Source organism: Entelurus aequoreus, linkage group LG26 (genome assembly GCF_033978785.1).
Source record: "Entelurus aequoreus isolate RoL-2023_Sb linkage group LG26, RoL_Eaeq_v1.1, whole genome shotgun sequence".
In the NCBI taxonomy this organism is placed as follows: domain Eukaryota; kingdom Metazoa; phylum Chordata; class Actinopteri; order Syngnathiformes; family Syngnathidae; genus Entelurus; species Entelurus aequoreus.
Genome location: NC_084756.1, coordinates 22652427 through 22664926, shown reverse-complemented (window position 1 = coordinate 22664926; position 12500 = coordinate 22652427). Strand labels below are relative to the sequence as shown.

The 12500-nt window shown below is 40.4% G+C and overlaps 2 protein-coding genes across 5 annotated transcripts in view; one reads left to right on the top strand and one right to left on the bottom strand.

The window, feature by feature from the left end:
- The window catches only part of mon1bb (MON1 secretory trafficking family member Bb), a 16141-nt gene extending 9289 nt beyond the window's left edge, over positions 1–6852 (top strand). The window contains exon 6 of the mRNA XM_062037670.1: positions 4144–6852. Within this exon, the coding sequence (XP_061893654.1) occupies positions 4144–4374 (231 nt within the window). The 3' untranslated portion in view covers positions 4375–6852. The remainder of the gene's footprint in view (positions 1–4143) is intronic.
- A 5388-nt stretch (positions 6853–12240) lies between these two features.
- brpf3a (bromodomain and PHD finger containing, 3a) overlaps positions 12241–12500 on the bottom strand; it is a 21107-nt gene continuing 20847 nt past the window's right edge. For all 4 annotated transcript variants that reach the window (XM_062037876.1, XM_062037877.1, XM_062037874.1 and 1 more), the window contains exon 13: positions 12241–12500. This exon is cut by the window's right edge and continues 742 nt beyond it. The gene's annotated coding sequence lies outside the window, so the exon portion shown is untranslated.

Below are 12500 nucleotides of genomic sequence, written 5' to 3'. Positions count from 1 at the left end.
ATAACGTTTTTAGCATTCAATCAGACATTGTGAGGTTTTGTATTAGTGTTCCTAAAAATAGATATACCGGGCCCTGGCACTTTTTTTTCGCTAAAATGTGGCCCCCGAGTCAAAAATAATTGCCCAGGCCTGCTGTAGAGAATAATAACCATTTTATATGAATAAAACAATGCAATAAACATAGGAATGACAAATGAAATGGATATATTTATTAGCTTTCTTTAAAGGCCTACTGAAAGCCACTACTACCGACCACGCAGTCTGATAGTTTATATATCAATGATGAAATACTAACATTGCAACACATGCCAATACGGCCGGGTTAGATTAGTAAAGTGCAATTTTAAATGTCCCGCGAAATATTCTGCTGAAAACGTCTCGGTATGATGACGTTTGCGCGTGACGTCACGGATTGTGCGGACATATAGGGACACCATTGTGGCCAGCTATTAAATCGTCTGTTTTCATCGCAAAATTCCACAGTATTCTGGACATCTGTGTTGGTGAATCTTTTGCAATTTGTTTAATGAACAATGAAGACAGCAAAGCAGAAAGCTGTAGGTGGGATCGGTGTATTAGCGGCTGGCTACAGCAACACAACCAGGAGGACTTTGACTTGGATAGCAGACGCGCTACCATGAGTACGCAGCTTTGGCTTCCAAACATTTGATCACTTTCCCGTACGTGCGTGCCGCGATGTGCATGTCACGTACGTAACTTTGGAGAAATATATGTGCTGTATGAACTTTACGGAGTTGAACGGTACTTTGGGCTGTGGGATTGAGTGTGTTGTGCGGGCGTTTGATTTGTATTGGTGGGTTATATGGACGGGAGGGGGGAGGTGTTTGTTATGGGGATTAATTTGTGGCATATTAAATATAAACCTGGTTGTGTTGTGGCTAATAGAGTATATATAAGTCTTGTGTTTATTTACTGTTTTAGTCATTCCCAGCTGAATATCAGGTCCCACCCGCCTCTCACAACATCTTCCCTATCTGAATCGCTTCCACTGCACTCTAGTCCTTCACGCTCACTTTCCTCATCCACAAATCTTTCATCCTCGCTCAAATTAATGGGGTAATCGTCGCTTTCTCGGTCCGAATCGCTCTCGCTGCTGCTGGCCATGATTGTAAACAATGTGCAGATGTGAGGCGCTCCACAACCTGTGACGTCACGCTACTTCCGTCACAGGCAAGGCTTTTTTATCAGCGACCAAAAGTTGTGAACTTTATCGTCGATGTTCTGTACTAAATCCTTTCAGCAAAAATATGGCAATATCGCGAAATGATCAAGTATGACACATAGAATGGACCTGCTATCCCCGTTTAAATAAGAAAATTTTATTTCAGTAGGCCTTTAAATCAGGACTGCAAAATGTGCGAGCACTTTAACAAAGAAGGTGAGAAACACTATTGAGTTAAAAAAATAACTTGTAGCTAAGTACAAAGGTGCCGTATGAGTGGTACTCTCCTCATCTTCTCCCTCTACACTCACCATCGTCTTTGCTAACAAAATAATGTTAAATGTTGATGAATCATTTCATTCATCATTTACTGTATATATATTTCACATAAAGTTGTGCGATGTAGACTATAAATTATACACATTTGGCTGAGGATAGAGCTTTTAATAATATCAATATATCTCTATCAATATATCATGATAATGCATGTTGATAACACATTCTAGCTGTGTCTCGCATACTTGGCAGCGGCAAGCAACTCGTGTCCTCAACGCAATGTACCGCCCTGGCTAGGGAGCTAGCAGCTAATGTCCATCCACAGTGCAAAGCTGCTTCTAAATCAGCAATCCTCACCTTCATGGTGAGCCGTGCTATCTGAATGGTTTCTTGTTAATAGGCTATCACTAAATATAAAAAAAAATCAAATTTTATTGTTTTTGCAAGCAAAAACTAAACATACTGTAAACAGAGTGCTAAGATTTCTATTGGAGTAATTGAAATTAGTCAAGTTTCATGTACCAAATTTCTGGGTATCCTAGTCGATAAAAAATGGTCAGGGACAGAACACATGTGTTCAGTAACCAACAAAGTGTCAAGATCGCTTGGTATCATCAGAAGAATCAGGGGTTTGGTTCATCAGGCATGCCTCTTAACTCTTTATTACAGTTTAATTTATCCATATCTTATCTATTGCAATATTGTCTGGGCTAGTACATATCCATTAAATTTACACACATTATTCATTATGCAAAATACATTTGTAAGAATAGCTACCTCCTCTAACTATTTGGCTCCATCTGCTCCTCCGTTTAGGAAACTAAATGCACTATTTATTTATGATATCAACACAGTTCAGTCCTTTTGTTTTATCTATAAATGTACTTACCTCCCTAATACACTTCCTACACCTTTTCAAATATTATTTTAAGACCAATTCGCAAGGTCATGATCATAATACCAGACAAACTGATAATCTCCATCCTATCTTTGGCCGTATCACTCTTAGCCAGTTTTCCATTACACACAGGGGTGTTTTTACTCATGTATTGCAAACTCCTCATCTTCACTCAGTAACTTTAAACATAGATTAAGGGCCAGCCTGATGAATCAACATTCTCCATTTGTTCCTACCTTATACTTCCTCACACACACACACACACCTCGACTAAATCCACACAAGGTAGACTACTTGTTTTGTTTTTTTTCATACATACTATGTTTTATTTTGTTTGTTTGCTTTAGATAAGAACCTTGCATAAGCACTTTTTAGGTTTCTTTTCTCACATGCACTTACTTCTTATTACGTATTTCTCATTACTCATTTCTTGTCTCTATGTATTTTCACAATGTTACCTTTTGTACTGTTTACATTGTGGGAATAAATAGATTAAATTAAAAAAATGGTAGTATCATATATCACTGAAGGATGAGAACTAGCTATGATATATTCTTGTTAATAGGCTATCACTAAATATAAAAAAATCCAATATTATTATGTTTGCAAGCAAAAACTAAACATACTGTTATTTATACATTATTATTTTTTTTATCGTGCTCTGTTTGTTGTGTTGTGTTTGCTCGTTTTTCTTGTTATCTTTTAACCTGCCTATTGTACAGCACTTTGGCTACCCCTGTGGTAAATTTTAAATGTGCTTTGTAAATAAAGTTGATTTGATAATGCTATAATTATGCTATAATAATGCTATAACCACCGCTAAGGTAGAGCTTCCAAATGCGAACAAAGCTGGGTACAGAAATACATATATCGACAGTAACGATACCAAATATAGTATAGTATCAATACTACATTGATTAGATTGATATTTTTTATCACCACCAAATTTTTTGTTTTTGTTTTTTACAAAATTTGTAAAAAACAAAAACAAAACATAAACATATTATTGAAATCAGAGACAATTGTAGGAAATAGTTTAAATACCTAATTGATATTGTTACACTGACATCCTGTGTTTTTGTCTGATTATAATTGTGATCAAAAATGGAATCATTCAATGAGCTTGAAAATTGTATATATCGGTATCGGCATTGGTACAATATGACCAATACTGACCCTGTAGCTACTTGGTATTATATCGATACCCAAGTTTGTAGTATCACCCAAAATGTAAAGTATCCAAACAGTAAAGTATCCAATGTTCATCACATTTGAACAGTAGTGTAGGTAGAGCCATGTTACAACAAAAAGTAACTAGATATTAACAGTAAATTAGCAAGTAGATTAATAATAGTTTCGACAAACTAACACAACTGAATTTACGCTCGATATAACGCATTATATTATCGAATACGTCAGCAGCAAAATTAGGAGCCTTTTACTTGCAAGTGAACCCGGACCCATCTCTCAAGCAGTCTCAGTCCACTTGTTTTGGTGAGGTGATCATGTTCACACTTGACCGAGCGAACTTTACTTGCAGAACAAACATACCTTCCTTTGAAAACAACCAAAACATACAGCTCTAGTCAAAAGTTTGGAGCTGTAAATGACGCAAACCTGTCCCCAAACTTTTGACTGGTGCTGTGACTAATTCAAGAGGTGACTGCCATTACAGGCAACTAAAGTAGATGACGGATGGTTGCCACGGAAACGACAATGATCCATCACGAGGGGGTTTAAAGCTGTGTGGGTACTTTAAATGCACTTGTCCATTTCTGCCCTGCAGGTGACAAGCAAGTTCGAGCTGTACACCTGCTTCAGTCCCCTAGTGACCAAGGCCTGCGCTATCACGGTCATCACCAAGCTCCTCAGGTGGATCAAGAAGGAGGAGGACCGCCTCTTCATCAGGTACCCGCCCAAGTATTCCACCACGCCCAATCCCAGCAAAAGCTCGCGGGCGGCCAAGTCGGACCAGCAGGACTCTACAGATAATAACGGCTTCCTGTCTCTCCTATGAGACTGTCGGGAGATCAGCGGGAATCAAACACTACCTTTACCCACACTATTTAATTGAAAAGGAAGCGCTTTCCACGCAAAGCGAGCAGAGGTAGGAGAGTTTTAATTTGAGCTGTTAGAAAGTGATGACAGAACTATTTAAGTGTTTTTATGTGGTTTTATTGTTCGACATCTCATGGACTATGAATGTATCAGGTGAGACTTCTTTATCACGATTATGCAAACCTAATGTGGTGACAAAGAGCAGGCCGAAAGCAGCAACGGTCGTAATAATTCATCAAATGTATTTTTTTAGCCATAAACGCAACAACAGGTAAAAAAACATAGGAAACCTTTTCCCGTTACAACCCAACTGTCCTGACGCCATTTTTAAGTGTTCTCATTCCACAAGGCTGTTTCCATTCTCGCACTTCCGTACTTGGACTGAATATTTTGAGTGCATACTGTAGCTGCGGCGTCAGAATAAAGGTGTTGCACTCAACTCGATAGAACTAACCACGCTTGACTATGTAGCGGAAGTGGAGGGACTAACTCCAGTGGTTGCAATTCACAATTAAAAAGGAGCGAAGGTGACGCGGATAAATATCGACAACATTTCTGGTAAGTGCGCAAACACTGTAATGTATCCGTGACAGTCAACAGTGGCGCCATCAGGAACTACGTACACCATTTTACATAGGATACATTTTGAAGTGTGCGATTTTGGAACATAGCCGGTGTATCAATCGGCACACTTCCATATTCGCTCTTAGCGTTTCGAGTGCATACCTGCGTTCATACTGAGTAGTATGGCAAAAGTAGTCGGACTTTGCAGTCAAACGGTGAGTGTGCAGTGATGGAGACTAAGCTAACCGCCCCCGGTCAACGTTACCTTGGCCATGTAGCGGAAAAGGAGGGGGCTGATGTGAGTTACTGCAATTTACCATTAAAAAGAAACAAAAGACTGTCAACATTGGCACCCTCAAGAGCAGACCTGGGCAAATTAAGGCCCGGGGGCCACATGCGGCCCGTTAAGCTTTTCAATCTGGCCCGCCGGACATTCCCAAATAATTTTTTTCATCTTTAAGATGTAAACTTTAGCTGCCATTATGATGTGCAGTCATGTTTTCTAATGACCGTAAGTCTTGAACTATACTAAGTATTTCAATGGTTGGAATTTGTGCTTTTGCATGATATAGTAGTTACTATGGTCATCTCAGTAACAGCAGCTCAGACGAGGCACCAAGCACTGTGGGTGGGGAGCGTTTCCACAGAGTGTTTCCAGAGCGGCCAGCTTGAAATGCAGGTGTCAGGGACAGACGTGGAAGGAGATTTTTACAACAAAGTTCTAAAGTTTAGTGATATATCAGATAGTAGGTGGAGTTTTCTTACCCTTCGTGTTCATATTTCGCTGTTTGTTGCATTTCGCTTGATTGTAAAATATGTCGATCGAGTGGGGGTGTAACGTTCATATGTTGTCAATATTCAGTGTTTTATCCTTCATAGTTAATATTGTAAATCCCCAGTTCTTTATTTTCATTCAGTAAAAAAATATAAAATTACATTCCGTTTAAGGCGGTCTGTCAAAACGTTTTTAGCACTCAATCAGACATAATTGTGAGGTTTTGTATTAGTGTTCCTAAAAATAGATATACCGGCCCCCAGACACATTTTTTCTCTAAATTTGGCCCCTCGAGTCAAAATAATTGCCCAGGCCTGCTCAAGAGTATGCAGTATACTTTACATATTGAAATGTAAGTATGGAAGTGCACAATTTAGAAAACTCCAGAATTAAGGCGTCATGGCTGTATTACAATTGGCACACTTTCCTACTTACACTTCAATATACAGTATTTGAAGCACAAGTATGTACACTCATTGCATACTTAGTTTTAGAGGACGGCAATTTTGACAGTGTAATGCTGACCTAACTAAATGACTAACGTTGTGCACTTTCCGGAAATGCGTAAATTATTCTCTCCTTTTAATGGTGAATTGCAACCACTGGAGTTGGTCCTTCGCCTTTCGCTACGTAGCCAAAATGGCATTGACTGAAGGCGGTTAGGATCCACGGCTGCAGCAACTGTGTACTGAAAGTATTTGTCTATGGATATTGTCATTCATCCAGGTCATTGTAATCTCAGGGCATTCAATCCATCGCAACTGGACTGAAGCCTACTTGGATGAGAGGCGAAAGGTCTTCTAAGACAAACCAAACAGTCTAGTTGAGATCGATTTGAATGCCCTGAGATTTGCTGTAATTGTTATATGAATGCACTCAAAATGACTAAGTGTGGGTAAGTATGGAAGCCAACTGAAACCCTGTCTTAAAACGTTGTACTGTAGTTTGTTTCTTTCTGTAGAGAATTCAGGATCCTTTTCTAAGTCCGGTTTTGTAAGAAAGACAGCAGGCTCGTTCTGTCTGTGGTTGTCACTTTAAAGTCTTAAAAGAGTATTAAATGTCTAATAGTATTAAGAAATAAATGCACAAATACTGTTCCGTGAATGCACTTATTCTTGTACAACAGGTATAATGTTATGACCTTTTTTTTCCATTTGCTATTGTTGTTAAGGACTCCTAATCTTCTTCTTCTTTTTGCACAAAGTCTTTAAAACACCAGTGCTCATGTCAAATAGATGATCTTTGACCAGCGTCAACCTACAACTTGAGTTTTCATGGTCTGACAGAGCTTTCTACTTAGGTGATACACTATATTGCCAAAAGTATGTAGCCACCCATCAAAATGATCAGAATCAGGTGTCCTAATCACTTGGCCCGGCCACAGATGTATAAAATCAAGCACTTAGGCATGGAGACTGTTTCTACAAACATTTGTGAAAGAATGGGCCGCTCTCAGTGATTTCCAGCGTGGAACTGTCATAGGATGCCACCTGTGCAACAAATCCACTCGTGAAATTTCCTCGCTCCTAAATATTCCAAAGTCAACTGTCGGCTTTATTGTAAGAAAATGGAAGATTTTGGGAACAACAGCAACTCAGCCACCAAGTGGTAAACCACGTAAACTGACAGAGAGGGGTCAGCGGATGCTTTTTTATTGATTGATTGAAACTTTTATTAGTAGATTGCACAGTTCAGTACATTTTCCGTACAATTGACCTCTAAATGGTAACACCCGAATACGTTTTTCAATTTGTTTAAGTCGGGCGGGGTCCACGTAGCGCATAGTGCAAAGAGGTCGCCGACTTTCTGCACAGTCAGTTGCTACAGAGCTCCAAACTTCATGTGACCTTCCAATTAGCCCACGTACAGTACGCAGAGAGCTTCATTGAATGGGTTTCCATGGCCGGGCACTTGCATCTAAGCCATACATCACCAAGTCCAATGCAAAGCGTGGGATGCAGTGGTGTAAAGCACGTCGCCACTGGACTCTAGAGCAGTGGAGACGTCTTCTATGGAGTGATGAATAACGCTTTTCCATCTGACAATCTGATGGACCAGTCTGGGTTTGGAGGTTGCCAGGAGAACGCTACATTTCGGACTGTATTGTGCCGAGTGTGAAATTTGGTGGAGGAGGAATTATGGTGTGGGGTTGTTTTTCAGGAGTTGGGCTTGGCCCCTTAGTTCCAGTGAAAGGAACTTTGAATGCTCCAGGATACCAAAACATTTTGGACAATTCCATGCTCCCAACCTTGTGGGGAAAGTTTGGAGTGGGCCCCTTCCTCTTCCAACATGACTGTGCACCAGTGGACAAAGCAAAGTCCATAAAGACATGGATGACATAGTCTGGTGTGGATGAACTTGACTGGCCTGCACAAAGTCCTGACCTGAACCCAATAGAACACCTTTGGGATGAATTACAACGGAGACTGAGAGCCAGGCCTTCTCGACCAACATCAGTGTGTGACCTCACCAATGCGCTTTTGGAAGAACGGTCGAAAATTCCTTTAAACACACTGCGTAACCTTGTGGACAGCCTTCCCAGAAGAGTTGAAGCTGTAATAGCTGCAAAAGGTGGACCGACATCATATTGAACCCTATGGGTTAGGAATGGGATGGCACTTCAAGTTCATATGTGAGTCAAGGCAGGTGGCCAAATACTTTTGACAATATAGTCAGGGTGGTTATCCATCACCAGTTCGTCAGTATGGATCAGACAGTCCCACGGGATCTCGGCCTGGTTGTTCTCAACTACTTTTGGGTGGTGCCTGTCGTCTTTACTTAGCTGGGACCTCCAGTCCGTATTTGGTCCATATGTTCCAGTACACTATGCCTGCTACTTTTGTTGTATGCCATGCCAGCCAGCATCCTACACCCTGCACTGTCTCTAGGGCTTCTTGTCTGTGGTGATAGGACGCAGCTTCTATTGATCTTGTGTTTAAGGCCTGTTCTTGTGCTGCCATGATTGGTGCCTCTGTGCCATCTTTTAGTCCAGACTTTTCTTCAAATTGTAGGTGGTACATGCCGTGCAGGGTCTTGTCTTTCCATGAGGCCTTCTTACTGGGCTTCTGTAGCCTGAGGCGTTCACTTATCAGGTCATCTCTCGGGGGCATCTTCTTCATGTGTTCCTGGAGGCCTATTGATTCCTCCTGAATATTGTCTATAGCCTCAGGATGCTGGAATTGGGGTGGAACCCTCCATGCATCGTAAGGAGCTATCTTGTCTTGATGTCAGTGGTCACGGTACTATTACAGGTGGGGTACAGGTGTTAATGGCCTGGATCTTATTTTTGCCATTCTTGGGATGTGTCTCACCCTCTGTCTGTATTTGGCTGTTACTGACCTCCAAGCTGCCTATTCGTGATTAGCATTGGCCTATGGCAGGGGTGTCCAAAGTGTGGCCCGGGGGCCATTTGCGGCCCGCAGGTCAAGTTTTTTTGGCCCGCGGCATATTGTCAAAATAAAATCAGACAAAAAAAGAACAGTAAAAATGTAAGCATAATAATAAGCAAATATGGTAGCTTATTTTAATATTTATAATTAATACGAAGCAGACACATTGTTTTGTCTGTAAATTTATGTCTGTATTAGATTCTTTTTTTTCTTTACAAAACAAAATATCAAAACGGCCCCCGAATGCTTTGACTCGTCAGTGTGCGGCCCTTTGTGGAAAAAGTTTGGACACCCCTGGCCTATGGGGTCGTTTACGGTACAAGGCGGAGCTTGTGTGTGTGTGATTTTGCTAACGGCCACGCCTCCTCCCGCAGAGCCGAAGAGAGTGGATGACTGACAATAGGGTTCACTCAAAGATCAAAAGCGCCTAAAAGGTGCTAAGACCGATGCAGAGTGAACCCTCTTTAGAAGCGGCAGACAAACAAAACAAAGCACGGACTAATCGGCCAATATGATTTACCCATTGATTAGTGGAGTATTAATTTCACAGATGCATCGCAACTTTGGCTTTTCCCTTCAACAACACAACTATTACTTTGGGACAACTGATGATCCAGTACCTTATATTTTTGAGTCTGACTATATGGAGGATGAGCTACTAGTTTAAAGGCCTACTGAAAGCCACTACTACCGACCACGCAGTCTGATAGTTTATATATCAATGATGAAATCTTAACATTGCAACACATGCCAATACGGCCGGGTTAACTTATAAAGTGCAATTTTAAATTTCCCGCTAAACTTCCGGTTGAAAACGTCTAGGTATGATGACGTATGCGCGTGACGTCAATCGTTGAAACGGAAGTATTCGGACCCCATTGAATCCAATACAAAAAGCTCTGTTTTCATCTCAAAATTCCACAGTATTCTGGACATCTGTGTTGGTGAATCTTTTGCAATTTGTTTAATGAACAATGAAGACTGCAAAGAAGAAAGTTGTAGGTGGGATCGGTGTATTAGCGGCGGACTACAGCAACACAACCAGGAGGACTTTGAGATGGATAGCAGACGCGCTAGCCGCCGACCTCACCTTGACTTCCTCCGTCTCCGGGCCGCCGACCGCATCTATGATCCGGTCCTTCGTCGCTCTGTCGATCGCTGGAACGCAGGTGAGCACGGGTGTTGATGAGCAGATGAGGGCTGGCGAAGGTGGATAGCTAATGTTTTTAGCATAGCTCTGTGAGGTCCCGTTGCTAAGTTAGCTTCAATGGCTTCGTTAGCAACAGCATTGTTAAGCTTCGCCAGCCTGGAAAGCATTAACCGTGTATTTACATGTCCATGGTTTAATAGTATTGTTGATTTTCTGTCTATCCTTCCAGTCAGGGGTTTATTTATTTTGTTTCTATCTGCATTTAAGCACGATGCTATCACGTTAGCTCCGTAGCTAAAGAGCTTCGCCGATGTATTGTCGTGGAGATAAAAGTCACTGTGAATGTCCATTTCGCGTTCTCGACTCTCATTTTCAAGAGGATATAGTATCCGAGGTGGTTTAAAATACAAATCCGTGATCCACAATAGAAAAAGGGGAAAGTGTGGAATCCAATGAACCCTTGTACCTAAGTTACGGTCAGAGCGAAAAAAGATACGTCCTGCACTGCACTCTAGTCCTTCACTCTCACGTACCTCATCCACGAATCTTTCATCCTCGCTCAAATTAATGGGGTAATCGTCGCTTTCTCGGTCCGAATCGCTCTCGCTGCATTGTAAACAATGGGGAAATGTGAGGAGCCTTTCAACCTGTGACGTCACGCTACTTCCGGTATAGGCAAGGCTTTTTTTTATCAGCGACCAAAAGTTGCGAACTTTATCGTTGATGTTCTCTACTAAATCCTTTCAGCAAAAATATGGCAATATCGCGAAATGATCAAGTATGACACATAGAATGGATCTGCTATCCCAGTTTAAATTAAAAAAATCATTTCAGTAGGCCTTTAAGAAACCGTGCTAAACAACACATGCAAACTACGGACATAATAAAACAATCACTTACTGGACAATGTCTGCTCTCAATGGGATGTTCATATCGTCCTGTTTAGATGAATAGTAATCTTCACGCAGGAAAAAATAAGAAATAAAAAATAAGATGGGCACACACACGTCTTTTCGTGTCTTTCTCGCCATCTCCGTGTATAAGTTGAATGTCAAAGTTGACCAACTTAATTACCTCATACTTAGCAATGCTGTGTTGACATCGCCCATTAGGGTTTGTGATAGTACTCTACTTCTGTCTCTTTAGCCATGGCAAACAGGAGGTTGCCAAGTCCCCCCGGGATTTCATGATCTTCTCTCTCAGGTCAGTTGCTCGTGTTAAGCTGTTCTGTTTGTGTTCAAGGATAATTTGGTGCTTACCAGCTGTTTCTCTTCCCCAAGTAAAGTCTCTGATAAAGGTAAATGTGATGTTAAATGTTCATTTATCCAGTATATTCATTATTCATATGCATTGTTTTCTGCAGGTAAAACATTTTTTTCTCTATACATTTTTTGTTGAGTTAAAGGTTTTGGGTGTCTGGAATGGATTCATTGGAATTACAATATGTATTATTTGAAAAATGGTTTTGGTTTTGCTTTTGAACGGACCCTTTGGAACAGATTAATAACATAAACCGAGGTACCATTATATGTGTGTGCAAATACATATTATATAGAAAATAAGAATAATGAAGGGAGAAGTTTGCTTTCTGAAAATGTGGCCCCCAGAACAATTTCTGATAAATAGTTCAGCTGTATGGCCTCCTTGTGCTTGTATGCACTCCCTTTTCCCAAACAAACTTACAATCTTAATTTCATTTGTCTACTTGACAGGAAATCAGATGTTCTTTCGTCTCATCATGAGGGAGTTGTTTTTTTATTAAATTTTTTTTACAATATGATTTTTAAATGCAGTCATGAGTTAATGTAGTTTTTTTCCAGGTTGATATCCCAGATAGATGTTTCACTATCATGATTGTTTTTCCTTTACTTCTTTCTTTAAATGTACTAATGTAGATATACTGTATAACCACAACCAAGAAAACAGACATAGAGATTCAGTTGTCTCAAACAGCATTTATTCTTGCGTGAGAAAATATCGTTTTGGACCGATATTATTTTTATTAGATCTTGCGTACAAGATCAGCTTAGGTATTGTGACGCATGACTTGATTTTCTTTTTAATTATAAAGAAGACACTGTTACAAATAGCTACGAAGCTTCGAACATATTATATATATATATATATTTAAAATAACTCAACTGCCACATTTTTTTATAAATTAAGATTCTAAATTAGCATTCCTTAAATTACTTCCTGTTAGCCAG